Below are 27,869 nucleotides of genomic sequence, written 5' to 3' on the forward strand. Positions count from 1 at the left end.
TTTGTAACAAAATGCTTTATTTACCATCAAAAATGAAACCTCCTTTGTATGACAACATCTCATTCATCAAAGACAGAATAAAGTTTTTTACATGATACAATGAAATAAATAAAATAAAATAAATTCATAAATTAAAACACATTAATAATTACAATGATATCTATGCTTTCTGATAATTTATAAAAAATATACATTTTTAAATTATTTTAATATACTGTACATTAAATATGCAAGAAGTAGTGTACAATTTTTTTTTTTTATATTGTAAGGTATGTAATTCATGAACCACTCACATTACTGATATACCATACACACCGTACAATGTAAACAAAACTGTATACCGAATGTACTATGCATACTAAATACAAAGTACGGTAAATATATGATATAAACATATCATATATCATTTACTTCCTTAAATATTTTAAGATATTCCTTAAATTACTTCCATAAATATCACTTGCTTCCTTAATTGAAAATGCATTTTTTTTTAAGTATAATTTGGGCTAGGAGCCCAAATATCTCCTAAATCATAGTAGATATTCAGCATTATAAAGTTGGTATCATCAGCGCTGATATTCCTTGACCTCACAATTTAAGAAACCTGGCATACTACAAATGCTTAAACTATTCAACTTTATTATAATGAATTACTTCTTACTTTGATCAAGACAGAATTATATGGTTTTCCATTGCCTGGCACAGAAGCCTGTTAGTCTGGGTCCTCCTTGGTCAAATGCTGACCAAAGGGGAAGGGGAAGGGGGGGCGGGGAACCTGCGACCCACAATCCTATTGTGGGTTTCATCTTACAATACTTAGGCAGGGTCCCACAATAGTTGTCTAACTCCTGGGTACCTTATACACTGCGAGATTAACTCGGGCATCAGGTGTATGGAAATGTGCCAATTAAACATTTCGTCCTGCCTGAGGCAACAAACATGGGTCCAATTGGTTGTAAGCCAATTGGTTGGGTGTTAACCCCTGAGTTATTTTCAAATTCAGTATATCTATTGTGAGTCACAATAATAGTTTCCCATAGTAAGGTAAAAGAAGCCTGTTAAGCTTATCAAGGTCTCACCTAGACAAACTAGTTACCTTAATGTTGTCTCAATGCAAATTTCTCTTCCCAACAACCTCTAAAACCACAAAACAACTTTGTTAATTATTGACCAATTTATAGTTTTCCCCCTTTATCCTTACAGTTGCTATGTTACCCACAGCTATTAGATAATAAGAGACTGCAGTTCGTCTACACAACCACTTGAAAATCACTTTAAAAAAAATGTATGATGAAACATACTAAAATAGCTTTTCCACAAAATAACCTTGTAAATTAGGCGTGTTTAATACTGTGTGCTGAAAAAAATACGATACACCCCCAGAAAAACCATTAGCAGTGTGGAGAAAAATATCAAATTAAAAAAATGAAAATATCATTAAATATTCAAATTAATAACAGAATATAAACAAATTGATTATGATTTTAAAATGGATGAAAATGTTGTCAGGCTAATTATAAAATTCACTTTCAATACAATATTATTTTATCATCCTACAAGACAATATGGTTCTACCCAACAATAGCTGCTACACTGAGTTCCTGAAGCTTCTCACTGAGCTCTTGGTTCATACCCTGGATAAGTCTTACTTTCTCTTCAAGTAGCTTAACTTCCTGGCTGCGGTCTTGGGCTATTCTCTCACTTTCACGCACTCTGCAACAAGTTGAATTATTTATAGCTTAAAATATTAATCAGATGCAATGACAAACAATAAAGAGATCCAAAATTAAACTGTGATGACTAAACCACACCTTGGAAGATGAAGAAACGACGACATTTCAGTCCGTCCTGGACCATTATCAAGTTGTTGTGTGAGAGCAAGTTGAGTGGCTCACATGAGCCACTCACATACTTGACAATGGTCCAGAACGGACAAAAACGTCGTCTCTTCATCTTCTGAGGTGGTGTTTTGTCATCATATCTTCAGCCACATTATTGTAACTCATTATTTTCAAACTCTATAATAAAATAAACACATTATTTATATATACTTTTCCATGTATGTTATAGTATGATATATCATTCTGGGAAACAAGCCCATAAGGCTTACTGAGCCCTAGCTAGGGCAAAGTTGTCCACACTGGAAACAAATAAGACACAGGGATGTAAGGAGGTAGTTAGAGCTAATTAAATCCAAAACTATAACAATTTATATAACTAGGACAGAGAAAATGTAGCATAATTTGCACCAGATACCCAAAGTTGAAAGGGCAGGCCTAAACACCTAATCCTCCCTACTTGTAAGCACATATAGGTCAGGTCATGCATGCACAGTCAGATAAATTTAGCTCAGAGATATTAGATGTAAACAAAATGAATCAGGAACTAGGACTACTTATTACATAAACCTAACAGTAAATAGCTGAATTTGGTGTTTAATGTTTCTTATCTGCTAAGTTGACCAGACAACATACTAGAAGGTGAAGGGACGACGACATTTCGGTTCGTCCTGGACCATTCTCAAGTCGATTGCCATTCTCAATCGACTTGAAAATGGTCCAGGACGGACCGAAACGTCGTCGTCCCTTCACCTTCTAGTGTGTGGTCTGGTCAACATACTTTAGCCACGTTATTGTGACTCATTGCCTGCTTATCTGCTAATTTTTAACTCCACTTGCAGAGTGAGGCCTACAGTGACACAAACATTTTAATTTCACAGCAGTTTTAAGAAAACCAGTTAAACAAATTTAACCAAAGAGTACGTGATAATAATGACCCTTGAAAAATATTTTGGCAAACGGCATGCTTTTATGCAGACCAAAAAAAACTGATGACACATTTAGCAAGAAATTTTAATTACATTACAGTACAGTCTTCCATTTTTTGACATTATGTCCAGAAGAGGTTAACTTATGCAACAATGCAATCATACTAATGTGAACAAATACTGTCGTATTCAAAATACTACTCAAATATAAAACAAGTAAATTGGCAATTAATATGAATGATCTTATACCCTGGCAAAACCCACTGTGTCAATAATAATACAATGCTAACTACACTATGTAAAACTTCATTCATCATACCTCATTGCCAACTCCTGACGATCTGTTCTAATGCTCGATAAATCTTGTTCCAGCTGCCGTCTCAAGGACTCTTCGGCCTGAAGTTGATCTCCCTGGAGGGCCACTTCTGCTTCTAGCTGGCCAATCCTTCTCTTCAAGGTGTCGAGCTCTGACTGATAAACGGATCTAGAAAAATACAACAAATAAAATTCAAGTTCTGACTGATAATAAAATGAGGAAATGATTTACCATTGTCAGGGACAGGAAACCTGTGAGGCTTATCATGTCTCCCTAGGCCAACAACCGACCTTTCCTAGGATGCAACCCACAACAGTTGCCTCAATCCCCCAGTAACTATTTAGTGTTAGGTGAATACAGGCATTAGGTGAAAGGAAACATGCCCAAACGTTTCTGCTCTGCCCTGGAAATTGAACCCGATATATTTTTGGTTGTGAACTGACTGACATTGATACAGAAAGAGGAATCAACATCTTTAAATGCTGCATCAATACTGGGATATAATAATATAATATAATACTGTATAAGAATAAGACTAATGTTTATTCAGAAGAATGGATGCTGCATATCTACACACAAACACTAACAGAAACACTGCAACTTCATATCAATAAAAACTACAATAAAATGCCCTGTTAAACTGAAATGTAGTTAAAAATATCACTGAATGAACAGAAGAATTCAGTAGACAGCAATGCACAAGAACAATTATATGGCACTTATACCATTCAAATTATCCAATTAAATCTTAAAAATCAATTGTATAGCTTATCTGACATGGAACTTAATAGGACATATTTTGATCCAGACTTTGTGTTCCTATAGGCATAACGAACACACTATCCTACAAGTTGAGTGAGTGGAGGGTACGAAAGAGAAATGGAAGGTTGAGTGAGCAGAGTGGGAGGAGGGGAGAGAGATGGAAGGTTGAATGAGCAGAGGAAGAAGGGGGGGGGGGAAGAGAGACAGAGATATGGAAGGCTGAGTGAGCAGAGGGGGGAGAGGATAGGGAGGAGAAATGGACAGAGGCAGATGAGCTGACATGCAGAATGACAAGCAAAAGTGGATTCATTCACACTGGGTTTTTACATGCACATTCATTTGCACAAAGGAATACGCACACATAACAAAACCAACTTGTCTCAGTTTGGTCATCAGAGTACCAATATGAATTTGATATCCAGTACTGTATATACAGAAAAATTCATTAGCAAATGTCGGTGAGATCATAAGTCAAGATAAATGTGTGAATTCATCAATACTAAACTACTGTAATAACACATTTCTTGAGAAACAAATATGGCACTGTGACAAGTATTACTATATCAATGGACAATGTGTTATTCACAGACCTCAGGCTCAAGCCAAAAGAATAGATGGATTTTCTGAAAAACCAGTATTCTCCTTGGTATATTCTTGAAGACAAAAAAACCAACGTTGAATATAATGAAACGCCATTTTCTGGGCGAGACTCGGAGCTATACCGGGCTGATGTGTACATATTAGATTGTGGCAGCAGTCAATCGATGGAGTTCTTAGCCTACCAGGGACCACGAGCCATAACCTGGCCCCCTCAGAGAGGCACGAGGAGCAATGGCCTATAGCCACCCCCATGTAGTTGGAAGCAGTCTATGTCTGTCATCTACCAGGTCAGGCACCCAGAAAGGTAGGAATCCCAAAACAAACTACAGCTGGTTAAACATTGCAAACCAAAAGCCGAACAAGCAAGCAGAACTCCCCAATCAGAAAATAAGCAAACAAGCATGATGTCACCATGTAATGGGGGGTGGGGGTAATGGCTCTCTTTTGTTCATTATACCCCCCCCCCCCCCCGTTAGCTAATCTAGAGTTCCACCACCCAGAGTCCTTCCTGCAGCTTCTTCCTGCAGGGGGGGAGGGGGGGGGGACAACGACGACTATAGTTGACAGAGACTGTCCCACCCCGTCCGGCTGACAGCCTCCCGGCTATGCTGTCCTTTGCTCTGTTCTGCTGGCTGTTCTCCTGTCTCTCTATCTGTCTGTCTCGAGTGTACAGTACCCTGGGTATATATTGGGGACCAACTAGCTAACTCCACCCACAAGTAGATGGCCCCAGGCACTCTACCAAGCCACACCTTAAATTGGCGGCACGTTTGAAGGTCACCCCCGGTTAGCCGCCTGCAATTATGAGCTTAGCAGAAACCAGGTCAACTTCATGCGACTTGACCTTGGTCACTTAGTGGTCATTAACACTTAGAGGTGTGATTTTCTTAATTACTAGGGGCCGCCAATCTAGCGCCTCTCGAAATCTTGTCTGTGACTCCTGTACTATGTATGTATTAAATACAAAACACCTTTACGATGTTACAACCATAGCCGCTGAGCCGCTGTCAGCTCAACTTCCCCCTCCCCGGGAAGGGGAAGGAGGGTCCCAGACCTCCTGCACCGGCTACCCAACCTCAGTTTAGAGGCTGAATATCAAAAACTCAAAAAACTGCCGACCGGAGGGAGGTAGGGTTGCCAGGGAGCCTCCGGATTTCACCCAGAAAATGGCGTTTCATTACATTCAATGCTAGTTTTCTTTGGAGAGCCCCTACGGCTCCCCGGAGCTACTTAACCAAAGATAAAGGAAAAGAGGGACTTGCTCGGGAGGTGGCCCCCACTCGCTCCTCAACTGCAGTCGAGAAAACTGCCTGCAACCTGCAACCCAAGGCTACACATGCCCCTAACATGAATGAGGTACCGTGCAGCCAGGACCCTGTTCAACATCCAAAAGCCCCATGCCCAAATGTTAGCCCAGGACACATTTCCCAAAACAGCAGAGCCACAAACTTACAAATGTAGTTGGCACAGGAACAGACCGCAGGCTTGCTGGATCGAATAACTCTGCGGACGACCTGGGAGACCCGCACCCTGGAACAGGGAAGAAGGGAAACTGGGTCAACCCAAAACATGTCCCATGCCACAGAGGCAGTGGTAGGGGCGGATCTAGGGCCCCCCTCCCCCTTCTTGAGGGAGGGGGGGGGAGGGTCTGTGCTGATGATCAGCGTAACAGCATTAGTGGCATTTGCTTGTTTTAGTTTGGGAGTTCTACCTCCCTGTTCAGTTTTAGGTAGCAATTTTTACCATGAGGGGGTTTGTTTTGTTATGCCTACCTTTCTGGGTGCCAAACCCCTGTCGATGGCAGACATGGAATGCTTCCATACACATGGGGGTTTCCATAGGCCATTGCTCCTCGTATTTCTGAGGGGGCCAGAATCTAGCTTGTGATCCCCGGTAGGCAGGGGCTCCCCACAAAAAGAAAAGAAAAACCCCGCAAAAGAACAACGTCACCAGAAGGAACAGGAACATGGCCGCTGCATCTGTAGACAAGCTGTGCAGCACCTTGCACAGCTTTTGTTGTTTTACCAGCAACAAAAACCACTTTCTACCCAATGCCAAACAAAGGCCATGAAACCCCAGCTGGCCCCAAAGGTGGGGTAAATGCCGGGCAGCAAGAACCCCTACGGAAGTAGAGTCCCAAACACACTATGGAAAGTAACCCTAGCACCAAAGGGTAGTACTTACAGGGTGCTTAGGGAAGGTAGCCCTAAGCACATGCAGCCCCAGTACACTGATGTTACACCTGGCCACCACACACCAAACAGCAGAGAACACCACTAAGGCAAAACACTGCCAAGAAATCGAGGCCAAAGTCGATGACCGCCCCAGATCAAATCAGCCAATGAACTGGGTGGGTGAGTAGCCAGCGTGCGGGGGGTCTGGGGCTTCCCCTCTCCCTTGTGGGGAGGGAAGGACTATGCAGACAAGCAACGTGGCAGCGGTGTATGATGTTTGCTTATTTTCGTGTTGGAGGAAGTTCTGTCTCTGTTCTGTCTTCGGTTACAATTTCGAAGCAATTTTCTTACCAAGTGGGGTTTGTTTTGTTATGCCTACCTTTCTGGGTGCCTAACCCTGGTTGATGGCAGACATGGAATGCCCCCAACCACATGGGGGGTTTCCATAGGCCATTGCTTCCTGTGCCTCTCTGAGGGGGGCCCAGGTTCTGGCTCGTGGTCATCGGTAGGCTGAACTCCAACTGATTGATGCTCCAGACTAATATATCGCATATCAGTCAGATAGCTCCAGGGAGCCAACAGGGCTCCCCACAGAAAACTTTGTAAAACATGAACATAGTATGTGTATGAGGCCACTATACTGCAAATCCCATGGTACACCCATGGATTAGCATTGATTATACACACTAATCCTTGTTAATTTGTGCGCAACAAGTGTACCATAAAAAATCACCCGTGCAATTCAAAACACGGTATAAAATTTCTTACCCATGTAGCACCAAATCGATATTCTCCAAAACTGTGCAAATCGAGGAATGCCTGTAATGGTAATCATGTAATACAAGAAATGGCTTACACTATCATAAAATGTGACAATGGGAAAATAAATACTATAAACTTAGAAATACTAAAATATCAGTCACTGGATCATCAAAATTTCAATAACAAACCACTTCACAATACAATATCACTTTAAGAATAATTAATTACTATACATACTTTGTAGCAAGGCAGAAAGTAAGTACAGTACATGTGTGCATCAACATGCCATCACTAGAGAATTACACAAATATAATTAGTGTGTAAATAATGTCATTATATAGTGTACAGTACAGTACACTATACAGTGCTCATACTCTCAGTCAAACCAACAGACTCATACTGGACTCCTCTGATGCTACCAAGTTTGATGATAAATTTACTTTTTATTACTATAAAATTATAGAGCATACTTTAGCACACATTTTGGTACCCATGTCAATTGAAGAAGCAAATTGTCAAAAATTTTGTTGATTTTACTTTACGTTTCTCGATACCAATATTCTTGTCCAACAAAATGCTCGAACTGCTCCACCAGAAATCATCTGTAATATCCCATTGTAAATGACCATAACTATCATACAACTGGAACAGACTCCTTCCATTGCATCCAGCACACAGATGTACAAAGGAGGGAAAGTGACCAAGCCAGCTCATTCTCTCGAGTTGCCACAATGAACCAAGTACTGGGTTTGGGCTTTAGTACTGGTTTACTAAAATAGGTGAACCCAAATCACCCACCTAACCTAACCAACTAATGCATAGAAAATGTGGATATTGGTGAAAGACTTAGGATCCAACAAAATAAATTTCTATATTGGAAATGAATAAAGCAACATAAGACAAAGACCCCTCCTTACATGAAATAAAATTTTAAGGATGAGCAATAGTTACTTAAAACTTTGCCTGGGCGGGGACGCATATTGCGACCTTAAATAAATCTATGGATCTTGGGCGGGGACACACGTTGCGTCCAAAATTAAAATATTTGTTAAAATTCCATTTTATTTCCAATCATTATGGGACATGTTTTAAAATGTGTGCCACCCTCTTCCCCTTTTCTATAAAAAGAGCTTGCCAGATATTTGGGACTGACAATGTTGATGGGCCTTGTAAAGATGCCAACGATGAGAATGTACTGGCAAACAGGTAGATTGTGGCATGTACCTTCTTCAATAATTTTATGACTGTGAAACGATATGTAATGATTGCAAAGTATTTTCATATTCATAACAATAATGCCATTCCCAAAGACAATCAAGACAGACTAATAAAAGTTAGAACAGTCATGGAATATCTAACACATAAATGTAAAACAATACCTCAGAAAAATCTGTGTTTGGATAAAGGCACAATCATGGAGGGGCTGACTAGCTTTCAAGGTTTATAATCTAAATAAACCTGATTAGTATGGTGTAAAGCTGCACATGCTGGCTGAATTGCATACTGGTTACATCTATGACTTTGAAGTGCATGCAGGAATTTGGAAGACAACAAATCAAAAGGTTATGGGCTTGATTGAACCACTGAAGAACAAAGGTTACCATTTATATATATGAATGACTACTGTAACTCGATTCAACTTGGTGAAAAATTGATTGAACAGGGTGTATACACCTGTGGTACTCTCAGATTGCAGCGTGGTGCACAAAAAGATCTTCAGCTACAAGCAAAAGGGTAAACTGCCAGTAGATAAAACTCTATTTCGACGGAAGGACAATACTTTTATAATTCTTGAATAATTCTCATATATCCCTTTAGAGAATTCTGTTGCGAACAATTTGATACAAAAATGGACGACGTAGTACAAAATGAACGACATAGTTGAGGTGAGAAAACTGAAAAGAGTATACACATTTCAGTGAGGGTGTGCACACTCACAGGAAATGCCCGACTAACTTTGGGGTGTGCTGGGGGTCAAATGAGGATGGTGGCTTCCTAAGTATCTGTCAACATTATGGTGCTGAGGGTAGTGACCAGATAGACCAACTAGCACCTAGCAGAAAGATGTTAAGATCATGTAATCTCTATTGTTTCCCTTCCCCAGTTACTTGGTTGTGACTTCCCCAGTGACTTGGTTGTCTTGGGTAGAGCAAGATATTGGTTAAGGAAGGAAAATAGTGGCCTAGCTCAGAAATATAGAATTCCACTGATTTTGTTATTTTTTTATTTTAGAAAAGCACTGCTGGTTAAGATGGAAAGAACATATGAAATAAATAAAAAAAAAATTTAATGTCATAAATAATGGTTAAAACTAAATTGTCAACTGAACTTACTTGACTGAATAAACTTTATTTTTGCTCTTAATCTTATAGACTTCATATTTTCGCACAATAAATTCATATTTGTCCCCAGCTTCTACAAGATTCTTTTTAATTGTTTCCAGCTCAATCTGAAAAAGAATACAGCAAAACTACAATCATAATTCATTAATGAAATTACAATAATAATTAGAACAGTTAACTTAGAATTTACTGAACCAATTGGGAACAGACTCGGTTTGTAATTTATGTCGTTTCATTAGACAATATGCAAAAGTTAGTGTAATAGTACTGAACTGTTCATTATCTTTTGTATTTGCACAAATGATAAAACTTATGTTTCTGTATACAGTGTACTATACTGTACTCAATATACAGTACTATACTGCTTTCACTTGCATTTACAATAAGCTGAATTGCCTCATCATCCTCTCAACATATACCAAAACATAACAGTATAGGTATTTGAATTACTGCTGCTTAGGCATAGTTTTTTTTTTTACTTGAAATGTGTTGATTTTGCAGTAAACCAAAATCAAGAGCTGTTTTGGTTCTGCCAATCTGGCAGTTTAGCTAATTGAAGTTTGGAAAATCAAGAGCGTCTGCATATGTAACACTAAGCATTCCAAGATAACAATATACATGAAATGATAATCAACATACTTGAAGCTTCTTAACCTCTTCTAGCATACTGATTTGGTTTCTGGAACTTTGAATTTGTTCGTCAAAGAGTGAATGGAGCTTTCTAGGGGAAGTAGATCCACAGCTCACAATGCTGTTGCGATGACTGCCAAACCTAGACAAAATAAAATAGCCATGAAATTAATTAAAAAACATGACAAGTTGGATATATGAGAAAAATATTCAGACATCTATTGGCTTTTCTGATTTAAAAAATTTAAAAGCAATAGTTAATTCAAGCATGAATCTGTTAATAAGTTGAGTATTCATAATGTTTGAAGAAGGCATTTCCATCACTGAACCCTTGCACTGCACATTACATCATAACGATGTAATGTGCACCAATGATGTGGCACATCACATCCTATAATGTTTTAGGTACTTTGCAGCATTTAAAACTCCCATGTATAACGTGTTCCCAATCGGTATTTGGAGCCTCCAGTAAACATCTGCCATCTTGAAGAGTGACTTACAACTTTTTGGACGTTGTTCCTATGCTCGGGACATGGTTTTTAAGAATATAGGAAAACAAAAACATTGTTTTGAAAATAATTTTTCTGTACATGTATAGCCTTATACCTGTATAACATTTAAGCAATGCAAGGGTTAATGTATTTTAAGTTCAAGATGCAAAATGGATATGGACAGGTATATAATTCTAATATGACAATATACAGTATACAAAAGGAGCTCTCTTACAGTTCATGACCTTTCCCGAGTAATGATGATGCCGACTCTCCTTCGTCAATGTGAGGCACGGCATCCTTAACTTCAGCTCCTCCGCCCAAGATGCTTGCCCTGTCATTGTGTCTTTGCCTCAGGCTATTCCTAGGCGATTTGCCTCTTTCCATTCTTGCTGGCTCCCTGGAAAGCGGAGAAAAATTACTAATATGAAAAATGCCAAATAAGCTTATGAATTAGTTATTTCTATTAAGCTGGCCTATGACCACTGACTACAATGTTGGACCCCAAAAAGTTTACATTTTGTATTACTGAATTAGCCCAAATGGCATACACTACCGTACTACAAAAATGGAAGAGAAACCATAGAATTTAACCTAACCGGTCCAAACAATCCTAGGCCTAATATATGATGTCTTAGGCTTAATATGGTGCATATAAATGTGTTATACTAGGCCTATAAATGTTAAAGTTTATTCTGTGGTCTCAACAAAATTAACAGTACACAACATGAACAGTGTTGGCTGTGTGTTGGCCATATATATTTCTTGCAAAATCCTTGAGGAAGGTTCACAGAACTTTCACTGAAAAACATTGGAAAATGGGAGTCATAATTTTGTCTATAAATACAGTACATGACCTGCAGAACCCAGTCTTATTTATGCATCCCTTTTCAAACGGTCTTATCACTTATTCGGAGAGAGAGGAGAAAGTAGAGAGTAATTTCACTTCACAAATAAAACAACTACTGACTATAATGCACATTAACAGATATAAGCCCCTCACCCCAACTTTAAATGATAACTGGGAACTGCCCACCACTTGACTACTACCAACTGGCAGCACTAGCTAGATAACAGGATTGGAGATGTTGGCAGTCCACTCCTCCCCCCCCCACCCCCCTTAAAACACAGGACATCCTAACATTCTCAGGATATTGAGACAAAGGGTGAGAATGGGGAGCAACTAAGTGGCCACTCAAAAAGGAGCGTTCCATGTTATTCAGTACCATATTTCTGCGCAGAGCCTCCCTCGGATGCTCCCCAAGCCAACTTCTCATGGAGAAGTTGGCTCGGGGAAAACAACATACTATGGCACTCATACAAAATCAGGGAACTTACCTAAACCAGCACCATGAGACATAAATAAAAAAGTGAACTGGAGCCTAAGAACTAGGTGCTGGTTCATGAAGACGATTCAGCATGTGGAAATGTGTTCCAAGTTAAATCAAAATTACTGAGCTGAGAGAGATATGAGAGATAGCTTGTGGCAACTGTTCTGTTCAATCTACAGAAACTTTATAACTAACAGGGGAGATTAGAAAGCTAGATGCTGAACTAACCCAACAGAGTAAATGTCCCAAACCAAATATAAGAAAGAGCCTCACATTTCCAAAACTCACAATGAAACTTACAAGTACTGTATCAAGGTCTAAAATTTCCATCACATCCTCATATAACAGGAGTCAACAGAGCACATACAACATTAGCAATGCCAGAAGCTGACACTCGTATAGTTGCACAACCAAACAACAGTGTCATAAGTTGAAAGGAGTCTTAAGAAGGATAGCAGACCACCTCTATCACTGTTCATATATATGCATGTGAAAGGGGTCAAAGGATTACACACCCAACAAGAGGCAAGCCGGAAACAAAAGGGGTGATAATTGAGGTTAAAAAACAGATTAACATTCCGAAAAATATTGCACAAATAGTGAGGTTCAGAACCAGAATGGGACATATTAATGCCGTACAACTGGATCAAACCTGTGTCCCAGAACTCCTCAGGTACATGCAGTACCAACTGGACTTGGGGGAGATTTAATATTTTCTTGCATAATAATTTCTTACCTTAGCTTTCTTCTGTCGCTACTTCTTGAAGACTCTCTTTTGTGAACACCCTTCCTTTGAGAATCCCCATGAGAGAATGCACTGTCTGAAAGTGGTAGGCTCCTTAGGCTTTGTGGTTCAAATTCCTCTTGGCTCCGCAAGCTTGTTCGTAGTGATTCTCCTCGTCTGAAGCACGAGTCTGAAAATATATAAATTAACATTCAACTTATCATTTTATAAGCTGATTCAAAATTGCTTCTTATTACAAACATTTGGGCATCATATCATTAATAAAATAATTTAACATCTACAACTTGCAAAGCTATTCATTTAGTCATCATTATTGGGATAATAGCAGAATAATTTACAAATACTGTACTGTGCATGGATCAACTATGTAACATATTACTGTTATACACTTCAACATACAGCCAGCCCTTGATCTGTGCAAAATTAAAGAATGTAAATTGGTAAAGTTATAAGAGAATGAGGGTCAATTCACTGTACTGTACAGTACACATTTTGACAGTGCAGTAGTTCATAGTTTGGGAATTGTTGTGTTGGTGTCGTAGGTCTCCCTGTTAATGTGCTCTTTTCCTGTTGGTACCCCCACACCGTCACACGTGGGGCCACCCCACAGGGTCATCTCATATGTGACGGTGTGGGGTGGCCCAGTCCAAACAATTGTGTCCGAACCCCATGCATCATCAACTGAATATCATTGATGAATAACATTTTGTTAGTAGTGAGGCATGTGTGGCTGAGAAGTGCAATAACTACAGTAATTGTTTCCCATTGCCAAAGACGGGAAGCCTGTTAGATTCACCAGTGCTCCTAATCTAGGCCAATGACTGGCCTTGCCCTAGATTACAACCCACACCAGTCACCAAACATTTGAGTTTGGTGACTGGTGTGGGTTGTTATATTTTCTGCTAGATGTCTGGAATCTAGCAGATTCCGGACATCTAGGACAATATTCCAGACAATAGTTTCTGTTAGATGTCCGGAAAGAATCTATAACTTCTCCAGTGTATCCAACCCTGAAATGTACAAATTTACTCAGCACAAGGATTTCCCGCAAAGCAAAATCCAGCATACGCAGATCAAAGGCCAACTATATTTGCAAAAAGACATGTGCAGTTCTACAATGGTTTGAAGAGTAACCTTGCAAGCATGTTGTGAAACATTATAAAATGATAACACAAGAGGGTGTTGTGTTGCAACAACAATCAAAAGTGACAAGCTACAATAAAAGGAATTAGAAAGCAAGGAATAGATAAATGCTTGAAAACAGCAATTATTTAATGAAGAAATACAGTATGAAAAGCCCATAAAGAAAAGCTGACACCAAACCCATAAATCTGAAAATGAAGAACCAATGACATATTGGTCCATCCAAGACCATTATCAAGTCGTATAATTGATTTTTCCTTTTCAGGTTTGTGGGATGACTGTCAACTCTTCAGCCACATTATTGTGACTCATTATCTCTCCATAAGGGAAACTTAAGGATGCTATAGGAGTATTGTGTATAAGAAAATGAAGGAGCACTATGATAGCAAATATATATGTAAAGTGAGCTAAAATTAAATGTTTTCATCAGAAATGCAAATGAGTGAAGAAGTCAAATAGTCAAGAAATTAAATGGGTGAACTGACAAGCCTCAGAATATTTGGCAAAGAGAAACAATTTATAAAATAGTGACACCTTCACAAATTTAAGTTGTATGCCATGTACAAACAAATGCTTACTATAAGTGCTTTTAAATAAATGGAAGCACAATGTTTCTATTGTAAGTATTCCGTGTTTACCTGAAGTTTACAGTGTTCAAGTTTTTCAAAAGTGGTACTATATATATTTCTTGTAAATCAACACTTATCATCACTTTAATGGTGGGGGAAAGTATTTAGCCAGAAGTTGGAGAGAATTTAAGAAAAGATAAGCTTCCGACATGTCTCCTTCCACTTTACTGCATGGGTTGTGTGTCTTTATATCACTGTATGTATATCAAACTAAGTATAAATACTATTACTACTACTATTTTATTTATAAAATTACAAAGCCTCAGATCACAGTGGTTAGTCAGCAGGTACAGTATTTGTATATTTGCAGGTATTGAGGATCACTCGTGGTGATTTGTCACCTACTGTCAATTGAGGTGATTGAGGACAGTACTGTATGTCACTTTCGCGAGCCGCTTCCTTTTTCTAGTACGACAATTTGTGGCCTTATGTAACAAATACAAGCGAAAAGCGACATTCTTTGTAGGAGGACAGGTTGGACAAACAGGTGCAGAACCAGAGTGACAATGTACAGAACAGGAATTTACTAAACACAGGAACAATCTCGCAGCCATATATTCCATATGGCTGAGAGCCTAAGCCACAGGAACAATATCAGGAGTTTAAATTGTTTTTGCAAACCAAGCATGACAGAGGTATTGTTCCTACAATTTTAAATTTGGTTCATGAAAAAGAAGCCATCTTCAATTTGACTGGCCATCCATTACAATATTCATATTAGTATTATCAAAAACTTTTCACATAATTTAGGAGTATGCTAGCATCCATTATTTGCACACAGCAAAAGTCCAACCTAAAGCTAAATGCTTTATCAATGACCAAAATCAAAATTTAAGTCTTCTCCAATTTCTATGCTCTCCATTAAATATTTTCCCTTTCCATATTTTGTCATTACTTTAGTATCTTCTTGAGGTTATCTTGAGATGATTTCGGGGCTTTAGTGTCCCCGCGGCCCGGTCCTCGACCAGTCCTCCACCCCCAGGAAGCAGCCTGTGACAGCTGACTAACACCCAGGTACCTATTTTACTGCTAGGTAACAGGGGCATAGGGTGAAAGAAACTTTGGCCATTGTTTCTCGCCGGCGCCTGGGATCAAACCCAGGACCACAGGATCACAAGTCCAGTGTGCTGTCCGCTCGGCCAACCGGCTCCCCCCTAGTAATGAATGAACCAACCTAGTAATAAATGAATAGCTAATATTTTAGTTATATTTAATCTATGATCATCCATACACTTCAATCTTAATCCCCTAATCACTATTACATTGCAAGTTTCCCTCAATACTAGTGAAGCCCAACACTATGGTTTTCCCAGTATTGAAAACACACAGCTTGTTAGGCTTGCAGAGGTGTCCCTAGGATAACAACTAACTTTTCCCAGGCACATCCACAACAGCTGCCTTCTTCCTTGGTATCTATTTACTTGTAGGTGAACAGAGGCATCAAATGTAATAAAACATGCGCCAATTTTCTCATCCTGCCTGAGAATCAAATCTGAGGTCACTTCGCTATAAGTCAACTACACTAATCATTATGCAGTTGAGCACAGTTTTGGGGGATTTATGTGCAAATCTTCATTCCTAAGTCCTGAACTACAATGAGGCCATGCATTATTATTTTCCAATTCCTTGTTTCCTGCTGGTTTACCTGCAAGATAACTGACACTAATATTTAATTATAATCTATTCAACACATAAAATTCTTAAAACACCTGTACAACTTTCTTAGGATTTGCAAATACAATTACAATTGTATTTGCATTTTTTCTATAATGGGTCATGAAAGCACATGTATCTTGCAAAGCCACTCACACACACATTAATGGTAAATTACCTTAACCATGTTAAGTTCTCTGTAAAGGAAGAACAATAACAGTTCATGAAATAAAAGTTACACCCTTTCGAGCATGCCAATTTCGTCACATAACTGATGCAGTAATTTATTATTCTTACGAATTATGTTTACCCTCTGATGACACTAAAAGCCATGCAACATAAAATTAAAGAAAAAACTACTGTATATTGTATAAGCAAAACATAATCTGAAAACTATAACTTAATAACTCAAAACTGCAGCTCGGTGTTCATGCAACATTTTACACAGTGCACACTCTAAAAAAAAAATCCAGCGTTGAATGTAATGAAACGCCATTTTTTGGGTTGAGCCCCGGACGCTCCCTCAAGCTATCAAACTGATATCTGCCATGGTAGTCTAGCGCACCAGTTACTGAAGTCCTTTGCCTACCAGGAACCATGAGCCAGAACCTAGTTCTCTCACGGAGGCATAGGGAGCAATGGCTTATGAAACACTCCACTGTTTGAGAGTACAGTCATGTCTGCCATTGACTGGGGGTATCACCCAGAAAGGTAGGTGAACCAAGCAACCAACCAAGGCAGCAGAGAGCACAGGAACCTGGGCATGCAACTGCTGCAGCCCAACCTCACAAGAAAGCACAGGGGCATAAAGGCACTCATTGAGGATCTCAAGAGAGTCCCTCCAGGAAAACCTGTAACACTGAGGAAACCTCACGCCACTCAAGCATGCAGGAACAACAAAACCCATGCTAAGCCCCCAGAACAAAGAGAGGGCAGTCTGCAACCCAGGAAGACCCAGGAACCTTGTAACGCACCCAGTATAGGGAAGAGGAACTGAACTCAAAAGAGACCGGGTCCATAATAGAGGTGAATTCCGGGTCATGCAGGAGGTAGGCATCAAGAGAGCCTCCTGAACATCTGCAGGGGAAATCCGAGAGGCAGAAAACCTCTGGATAGACGAATCGGAAGAACCCAAAGGAACCTGGACACGAAGCCAGGGGGGAGGGGGGTCACCCCAAATCAAATTCATACATGGAAGGGGATACAAAAACCCCAAACCTTGCAACAACCACCCATGCCCCAAAGGCACCAAAGCCCAGACATGGTCAAATGGAGCCCAAGAGCCCCAAGCCAACTTCCCCACCCCCTGCCCCGGGAACCCCTGACACAAGCTCCGGGGTAGAACCGATATCCACGCCCACCACCCCGGAAGAAAGGGCAGAGTCCAAGGAAAAAGCCTCAAAAAAGATGGTCTGCTGGGAGGACTCGGAAGCCTCGGTGGGATGAACGGGCTCAACCACCTCTGTACCTGCATCGAAGGGGGCAGCCCCCGAAACTGCCCAAGTCTCGTCCTAAGCTAAACCTTGCCCTGACTCCGAAACCCTAAGACGTTTGGAAGCTGGGAACAGGAAGGGGAAGGAGCAGGGCGAACCACGCCCACCGGGAAAGGAATCAGGGGAGCGGACAAAACCAAGGCCAAAGCAACCAACACCCCCAATTCTGATTCCCTAAAATCAAAATGGGGCAGCTCCGGGGCATCCGAGCGGGCTACAAACCGCACACATTGCAACAACATAAACCCACCATGGAACGCAGCCGCTACCTGACTCCTACGGTCCCCCAAAGAAGAATGGGTCAGATGGATGATTAGCAGGGAACAAGTCGCACACGACACAGGGTCGTAGGCATCACCGACCCAACAAGCAATACGACAGAGATAGAACAAATGATCGTCATCCTGAGACACTTACGATAAACAACCTTGAAACTCGTACAAAGCTAGGGGGACACAGAAGACATATCCATAGATGTACTGAGCCCCAAGGGGTTTACCAGGACCCACAAGAGGAGTAATCCCGACAGGGAGCCCAGTCACTGGTGTAGCCAAGTCGGTTGACCCCCGTCTAGTACTGAGCAAACAGACCCCAGGAAGCCGTGCATGCAGCCTCGAGGGGCCCAGAGGAGGATACCAAACACAACCTAGGTGAACCTAATTAGAAGCTAGGCAGACCTCCTCCAGGTAATAATAAAATAAAAACTGAACCCTCAAGAGTACACCACCAACAACTAGAGGCCAGAGAGAGACACAGTCGCCGCGATTATGCAAGCTGTGCAAAACATCATGCGTCCCACCCAACAACAACACCCCCTACCCAGGGCCAGACAAAGTGCCCCACAACCCCTGCTGAACCCCAAGGGCGAGGTTAATAAGTGACACCAACCTCAGCGGGATTGCAATCCCGAATGTCCCAGGGAAGAAAAGCCTGGATATGCAAAGTACTTACTAGGCGCTTAGGAAAGATAACCCTAGATGCATACAGCCTGAGTACTTCTTAAAACACCTGCCCACAGCACAAGAATCACAGAGCCGGTACAACTGCACAAGGTAAAATCCAGCAGGAAACTGAGGCCAGAGGCAACGTCAGCTCTAGGCGACATCAGTATATGAACTGCTGGCTCAGCGCTTGCGGCCGTGTGGGCGGGGCCCCCCTACCCCGAGAACTAATGAGCGAGCGGGCACGCTGGTTTATTGGACTTTTTGCTAGTTTGGTGTTTTCACTTGGGGGGAGTTCTTTGCCTCTGTTTGGTCTTGAGTTGCAATATTTTACCAGTTAGGACTTGTGATGGTTCACCTACCTTTCCAGGTTATACCCACAGTCGATGGCAGACATGACTGTACTCTCAAATAGTGGAATGTTTCATGAGCCTCCCTGCGCCTCTGTGAGGAAACCAGGTTCTGGCTTCTGGTTCCTGGTAGACAAAAGACTTCAGTAACTGATGCTCTAGACTAATATGGCAGATATCAGATATCAGTTCAATAGCTTCAGGGAGCCGTATATGTGTGTGTGTGTGTGTAATATAAATATATATATATAATATATATATATATATATATATATAAATATATATATATAAATATATATATATATAAAACAAACAAACTCTATGACCTGACCAGGGTTTGAAGCTGCATTACCAGGGCTTACCCCCCTAGTGTACATAATACCATAATCACTTCACCAGTGATTGCCAATAAGAATTGGTCAGTCCTGGAGCTCATTAACTGAGCTCCATGAATGACCAGTCCTCAGTAACACTCGTGGAGCAATTTGGGCACAGTTTTTCATTAAAACCTGGTGCATGCACGGATCGTGCTAAGCCTACAAAAAAATATACAGTATAGAGATCATATACAAGAAATGCAGCACAAAACCTAATGCAAACCCATCGCATGTATTATTACATAAACTCACTCTTGCCGCATCGTCGGAGTTGCCCTTCATTATCCTCTATCTCAGCCAAGGCCTCAGAGAGCTAAAGAAATAAGTTACTATAATCATGCTCGAGATACACATGTAATAAAAATGTTTCTTAAAGTTGAATAATTAATTATTAAAGGTTTTACACAGATAGGATCAAAGTTATATAAGTTCATGCATATGGTTAATTAAAACATAACTGGGAATGCATGACAACATTAAACTAATGGGCAGATTTCTAAGTGGGGGATTTATATCGGAAGATTTCTATGGGATTTCTATGGAAGTTAAATAACTAAAGAGGCTGAAGAAACTGAAAAAGTAAGGATCATACTAACATTAAAAAAAATGCCATTACAGCATTATAATCATTTTTAAACTATTTTTATTCAGACAGGTAGGTATTCGTTTTCCGTCTGAGACAGTTCCCAAATGCCTCTCATGTGAGGTGTAACTGACCAAGTATTGATTTTGTCATCACAGCACACATTACATTTTTTCACTCATTCCTTGATCATTTTGTTGAAAATACTAAACATCTACAAGTTACAAGGATGATTAGCATCTTAACTACTCAAGGATGATTAGCATCATCCTTGAAATGTCTCATATCTTGAGGTTATCTTGAGATGATTTCCAGGCTTAGCGTCCCCACGGCCCGGTCCTCGACTAGGCCTCCTTTTTGTTACACACCTCAAGGAAGCAGCCCGTAGCAGCTGTCTAACTCCCAGGTACCTATTTACTGCTAAGTAACAGGGGCATCAGGGTGAAAAAACCCTGCCCACTTGTTTTTGCCTCCACCGGGGATCGAACCCAGAATTACAGGACTACGAATTCAAAGCGCTGTCTGGCCCCCTGTGTACTGAATACAATGTGAACGGAAATTTTTCCATATTTTGAAGGAAAATTTATATTTTTGGCCATTATACTCAAAGTGAAAGTGATACAGCAATACAGGTGATAAAACCAGTAACGTAGGCTAAAATAAAGATTGTAAATGATGCTGTGTGGAAGTGATACAAGTAGATACAGTATGAAATACAACGAAAATTGAGTCAAGATGGTTCCTCTTGAGGAACTTTGAGGAAAGCAAAGGATTTCAATATGAAAATCAAGATTACTAAGAGGCATTCATATAGAGAAGGTTGGCTAAGACACTTTCAGAGGCAGTATGGCATTAAGCATGTGAATATATGCTGGGAGAGGGAGTCAGCTGATGGAAAACTTCAACATCTCTGCCAAACTTTCCAAGGATTCTAAGTAAACTTGCCCCATATAGTCTCCATATTCTTCCCTCCTACTACCTTTTTCCTTACATATAGGGACCACAATGACCTTAGTTTATTCATCTGGCACCTCGCTCTCCAGCCATGCCATCTTTATATATCTAAATTATTTTCACCATGAACTCACTCACATACCTCAACATACAGTATCCATAGTTATTCCCCACCTATACCAGGAGCCTTTCCCCTCTTTAATCCTTCATACATTCTCTTAACTTCCCCATACCTATGCTCCTCTGCTCCACTGATCTTATTCCACCCATCTGTTTAGTCTAAACATTTCATTGCTGTAATGCCTTTTCTTCACCATTTGTAACCATTAGACTACTTAAGAGTTTTCACTTCACCTTTTAGTAACACCGTGCACATTTGACAACAAGGTCATGTGGCCATCCCATCCTTTTACTATTTACTTACCCCCCATTTCCCCAACACCGGCTACCTTTAACTTTTCTATAAATAATTCTTTAATTCTTACAAAAGAACAAAGTCCTCGCTCAACTGTCTCCCAAACTCACTGCATACATTCTGTTCATCCTTAACCATTTCTCTTACATTTTCCCAGGAAGGTCTGGCAACATAGCCTGGGGGCACACTGCTCGGGCACACCTGGATACACCACCCAGACACACCGCCTGGGAACGTCCATGCAAGCAGCCCAATAATATACGGGTGCACAGGCGACTTAAGTACACCCTTGGCAAAAGCCCAAAGCAAAAGCCCAAAGTTGCAAGAAGCACAAGGAGAATGCTGGTCATGATCATAACAAACATACAGCTAACTACAGTACTGCATTCCCCATTATCAGTCCTTGCAGTGGAGAACATGTAGTTTGTAAGGTAATAAAATCAAATATAATGAAAAGAACTACCTGCAGCCTTCAAAAGGTTTGCATGTTGGGTGTATTTACAATGACTTGTTGTGAGATACTGCTTTCATTACTGTATCTAGATCAGCCAGCCCACTTGATCTCCATTTATATCTAAACATGTGTGCTTGTTTGTTTTATTCAGTATTTTTTGTATGCATGTATATATGCAGGTATATATAATGTAATGTATAAATACACTATGTATATCTATGTATGTATTCTAGCTAATAACTATGGCCTTACATACTGTACCTTATAGGCCAAGGTCTCATTGTCCAATTCTAGTTGACATGAGGCCTTTTCCAGTAGTGCAACTCGGTCCGACATTTCCGTCAGCTGACATTCTGCCTCTTGATGAGTTCGCTTTAGAAGTTCTAAGTCTGTACATGTCTGTGAACATAAGGCACTTTACAGGCTTAATTGAAATAGCAAAAGTCAATAAATTATATAAATACAATAAAACCCACTAAATACTTTAAATGTCATAGATTTGTTTTGAAAAAGTATTAACCATAATTGCCAGACATAAGAAATAATACACTGCTTATTAAGGAGATAAACCACGATAATGAATTGCAGATCCATAAACCCTATTTTCTATAACGTATAGAGAATTTGTAACAATAAACCATATGATGGAAAATAATAACTGAGAAACTAGATAAACATATACTGTATTCTCACAAATTAAAATTACCAATAATTTCCTGTTATTTCAAATTTATTGATATGTTACTTAAGATATCCAAATTCTCTTCTACCTTGATGAGCTGAGTTGTCAGATCTTTTTCACGATCAGAAGCTGGTTTGGTTCGAGCAGCAGCCAGTTCTTCGTTCAGCTTTGACCTCTCCACGAGCAGGTAAGTAATCTATTGAGGACACCATTGTGAAATAGGCCATGTATTCCAAAAAGCTACAACACAAATAAATCCAAATTTTATGCTTAAAAAATTGTCAATTCACTAAAACTGCAAACACAGCTGTCACTATCATAAACACACATTACTCAGGTGCAGATATATAGGCTTGCTTACCTGTTCCCCCAATGAGCTCTGAGCCACATCCTCTAAGCCTTCTTCAAGAAGCAAGGCTGAAACTGCTTGTGTACCTGCCAGTAGAGCCTCCAAATCCTCCTTCAAGTGTTGGACCTCGTCATCTAGCTCTTTAACTCGTTCCTCACATTTAGCACGTATATGTTCAGAATATTTCTCCAGTTCCTGTAAAATTAAGCTTACTCAACATATACAAATTCTGAGGATTCATATTCATATGGTACTGGATATTGAAGGGCTTTTCCACTCCTATCAGCTTCTTTTGACTTACGTGGTCTACAGTGAACCAAGACAAGATTCTGGTTCATTGAACAAGATACAGGGAGCTTGGGGCTCAAAGATGAACTTAAAACCAAATATTATGCTGTCTGATATTTTTTCTAGGTTTTGGTTTTATCTCTGAAACTGAAGCTCCCCTCAAGTAGAGTCAAATTCAGGTCCCTGGTTCCCATTTGGCAAGGGTGGATCTCAGAGGCCTAGGGCATGTCCTTTAGACATGACTGGACCAGCTCACAGCTTAGGGGAGAGGGGGTGAACCCTCCCCAAAAATACCAGCACTCACCACAAAAAATTTAATCCCTTTTTCTTTGACTAATTGCTTTTCTGCAGCATGAAATGTTCCATAATAATAATTTAACTAGCAAGCATCTTTCAATCAAGAGGCCATATATTCATCACAATATGGCGAGATTACTGTACCTTAAAAGGTAGGGTTGACATGTGAGGATATTAGCTAGAAAAACAAGAGTATAAAAGGCAGATTGAATTAACACTTTCGCGCTCTCAGCGCTCAAAAAAAAACAATACCCCAGATGCTTTCGGCACTTCGCGCGCCTACGCGGTAAGACCGAAAAGTGTACACTCTTTTGACTGTCCTGACAATAATTGAAGGCGCACGTATTTAAATTTGGTATCACTGTGTTCGCAATGAAATTGTCTATAAGAGCATACCTATAAAATGCCGCCCAAGCATAAGGAGTATCAACACCAAATAAAAAACTATGCAGATCACTCGCCGAGAGCGCCAAACAGCAACAAAATGTTTCCACTCTCTTAATGGTTGCGAAGCCTACAGTTGTCCTACATCGCTAATTTTGGTATCATTGGAATCGCAATAAAATTCTCTACACGGACATATGCATATGAATGTTTAATATAGGTAATTGCCCACCCGCAAGAGTGTGTGAAGTGGAGAGTAGTTAGCCGCGAGCGCACTGGCGAAAACACAGGGGGGAAATCATGCTTGGAAAGTTTATACGTTTCCTGACCCTACTTTTCTATGTACGTATTTCTTTTTTATACCAATGTGTTCGCAATAAAATTTTCTATAAGATGAACTGTATAACATTTGTACAAAGCATGTGTAAGAGAAGCGCCAAATATAGAACCACGTCGCTCAGTATGCGTTCGCGGCAGAAACGAACGCATTGTTTTCGTTCGTTTGATGTTTGTCATGTTTATACTTGTTGAAACATTTTATAATTTGTATGACAGTGATCGCAGTAAAATTCCCTACACAGACATATACATAACACATACAAATATTTCCCACGTGTTGGATATATCAACGGCTAAAGAGAACCCACTGCCACACGCTCGCCACACCCCCAAACATACTTTGTGTATTTTTTTTTTTACTCATAGAAGTTTATGTGATATAATATTCATTCTGGTACCAAAACATTCGCAAATAAATTCCCTACAAAACAAAAGTATCCCCATCCATTTCGGTTAAAAAATGGAATTTATAGAAATATTTTTTCGATGGACGAGAAAACTCGGCTGTTATGCGGAATCGTAAGAGAAAACGGCGACGAGTTATCTCTAATCTAAAGCGCGAAAGTGTTAAGAGTTTAAGGGAATAAGGGGCACACAAAATTGTGTTTTGCCTCCCTGGCACTATACACCTCAGTAGGCCCATGATCAGTACCCATTAGTGTGTTTTTAATGTGCTCTAAACTTGACTTCCCATTCATCATGGTCTTCTGAACATCTTCAGTTAATTCTTACTATAATATCTAGTACCCAACAATATTCTTCATTACCACACCCAGATAAACATATTAATTCCAAATACATAGGCAACCTACCACTTTTTCCTCTTCATGTTGTCTTCTCAATTTGTCATTAATATGGCGAGCTGCTTTCAGGTTAGCTTCAGCATCCACTATCCAACGCCACACGTGGAGAGTCCGCGAATCAGACTCCAATGTCTCCCATTCCAGCCCTTCAATGCTAAACCTTCTACGCAAGCCAGCCCATTCATCTTCAATCTACCAATAGAGTATATCTGAACAATGATTGTCATATGTGAAAGGCATTATATTCCTTTCAAGAACAAAATGATGTATATTAAAATGTTCCACAGATTTTTATGCAACATTCATTTGCAAAGACTAATTTGCTCAAATACTTACAACACTGTCATCACCATCCATATCTTTTGAGCAGCTTCCTTATGTTGAAATTACTGCCAATAAATGGGACTTGTAATAAAAACTGGTCCTTCAATTTGTTGATCCATTTGCCTTTCAAAGAATAATACATTAATTTGCATTTAAAAATATAATTTTTAAACGGGAATTAAGAAAATCAGTCATTCACCTGATAGTCATCACTAGGAAATGACACACTCAGTACGTCATGATCATTTCATTTGGATCAAAGTATAGCAAGTTGCTGTGTTATCACAAGAGATGTGGACATGTGACATCAAGGGATCTTGGATAGCTGAGCTTGCTCTCAAGAACTTAAAAATATTCAAGGAAAGAAGAAATAGGTTAGTGATGGAACAGTCAGCAGTGCAGGCATTGAGAAGATACTGAGTGAGGCAGCAAAATGTAACTAAAATCTTGCTCTTTAGAAATTGAAAGATGTGGGAACACTTTGAAGGGCACAAGCTAATGTGAGTTATTATTTCTTCTCACCCTTCTTTCTCTTTATAAGCATTAGCCCTGTGTATCTCACAATTAATAAAGCCCAGACAAGCAAAATATTTTCTCCAATAAAGAATTCTCTCAACTCAAGTTCTGCTTAACTTATTCTTTCCTTTAAATCCTATTATACATCAACATTGTAAAGGTAAATCATAGTTACTCGATTTAAAAACAAAACAAAAATTCATTGCCTATGGTAAGACGTGTTGTCCATTGTGGGTAAATGCTGTAGACACATTTCTCAGGAAATTACTAATGTAACTAAAAGCTAACAAAATACAGTACTGTATCTAGTATCTACTACATGTACCTGGCACCTACCAAATTCCAGACAGAGCATTATACTATAGGTTAGGCCCCTACAAATAATAATAATAATTCATTGTGTCGGGGCACAGGCAGCCAGTGTATTTAAACATGTTAAGATTATATCAAAATTCCCCCAAAGGTCAAACTAATGACAGTGCATCTCCACAACAAGCTGACTAACTCCTGGGTACCTACTATATTTACTGCACAGGGACATTAGGTAATAGGAAATGTGCCCAACCATTTTTGTTCCACTTAAGATTTGAACCCAGAATTTCTAAATGAGTCGAGAACAGACATAACTGTATTATCCTATTGGCCTATTGACATATCTCAAGTGCATGGGGGAGTTGTGTGAAACCCTGGTTTGTGCCTCGAGGGAGGCTGCAGGATGCTGTACAAGGGTTTATTGCACTGCATACAAAACAAATGTGCTTGTTTTGTATTTCAAATTGTCATGCACTATTAGGTTACGATATGTTGAGATTAGGCTAAGTTTAGTTAAACTAAATTACAGGTGGTTTGCAGAGGGAGCTCAGGCAACCAAAATACCCCTGACCTTTTCTTCCTCAAAAAAATTAAGGTAGCTGTACAGAAAAAGCACTATGCCCATACTGTATGTAACTAACACAATGGTGGCTGAAGTTGAAGAAGTACTAGAATAGTTGCCTCAGATCTGACTTACAATCGAGGATCCCAGGTTAGATTTCCAGGCGAGACAAAAATGGTTGGGCACGTTTCCTTTTGCCTGATGCCTCTCAAGGCAAGTCAGTAGTTCAACTTGGGGGGACCTCAGTACAAGCGTAAGTAAAGGCATCCTGTCTCTGACAATGAGAATTACCAAACTAAATAAAAAATGTGTAGTCCAACTCTTTTCCACAGTTTGGGCCAGGAAGATTGTTAGGTTTAAAGAGGCCTCCTCCCTATGATAATGCTTAGCCTATCCAGGATGCAATAACTCCTGGGTACATATTTATTGCTAGGTGAACAGGTACATTAGGTGAAAAGAAATAGCAAAATTTAGGGTCCCAGTAGTACAGTTGGATTCGTTCTAGACTTCAAATCGAGAATTCCGGGTTCGAACCTCGGGCGGGACAGAACTGGTTTGGTGTGTTTCTTATCACCTAATGCTCCTGTCCACCTAGCAGTAAATAAGTACTCAGGAGTTAGATTCTGGGGCGGTTCAGTAATTCTACCTTAGGGGATGGAGACCTCGGCATCAACCTAACATATACTGCATGAATAAACTGACTGCCTGTCTCCTCATACAATGAATTACAGTATAATAATAGCTTTGATAAGCTTGAGAGTACAAGCCTCCCCCCCCCCCATCTCTCTCACACACACACACACCTGCAGAGATCTTTAGTGTGTGGAAGTGTCCATGTACCGTCCTACACTCCGTACACACACCTGTCACGCGTCTCGGATTCTGAAGGTACGCCAGCCCCCGAACTGACATTATGCATCCAGCACTAATGTTCCACTTTGAGATTGTCCTTTTCTGAGGGGCGGATTATTTCATGTCCTGAAAGGCTACATCTAGTTAGGGACTACAATGAATGGCCAAAAGTTGTGAATCTCTTCGAGCTCCTCAAATTCAGAGCAGGAACTGAGGATACAATAAGGGCTTTCCCCCATTGCTAAAATG

At 40.0% G+C, this 27,869-nt stretch overlaps 1 protein-coding gene across 3 annotated transcripts; it reads right to left on the bottom strand.

The window, feature by feature from the left end:
* LOC123769762 (uncharacterized) lies at window positions 1-27,869 on the bottom strand. Of its 3 annotated transcripts, none has more exons than XM_045761006.2 (13): window positions 27,632-27,869; window positions 25,391-25,501; window positions 25,064-25,246; window positions 22,956-23,138; window positions 22,683-22,790; window positions 22,174-22,311; window positions 19,759-19,819; window positions 12,912-13,089; window positions 11,080-11,244; window positions 10,363-10,495; window positions 9,715-9,830; window positions 3,087-3,251; window positions 1-1,713 (listed from the first exon to the last, which is right to left on the bottom strand). In XM_045761006.2, the coding sequence occupies exons 2-13, from the start codon at window positions 25,409-25,411 to the stop codon at window positions 1,572-1,574; spliced, it is 1,593 nt and encodes a 530-aa protein (XP_045616962.2). In that variant the 5' UTR covers window positions 25,412-25,501; window positions 27,632-27,869; the 3' UTR covers window positions 1-1,571. The 3 variants fall into 3 exon arrangements, with proteins under 3 accessions (XP_045616962.2, XP_045616961.2, XP_069157526.1); XM_045761005.2 differs by having other exon boundaries at window positions 27,572-27,868; XM_069301425.1 differs by lacking the exon at window positions 27,632-27,869 and adding an exon at window positions 25,578-27,532 and having other exon boundaries at window positions 25,391-25,443.

The sequence above is a fragment of the Procambarus clarkii genome, chromosome 45 (assembly GCF_040958095.1).
Source record: "Procambarus clarkii isolate CNS0578487 chromosome 45, FALCON_Pclarkii_2.0, whole genome shotgun sequence".
In the NCBI taxonomy this organism is placed as follows: domain Eukaryota; kingdom Metazoa; phylum Arthropoda; class Malacostraca; order Decapoda; family Cambaridae; genus Procambarus; species Procambarus clarkii.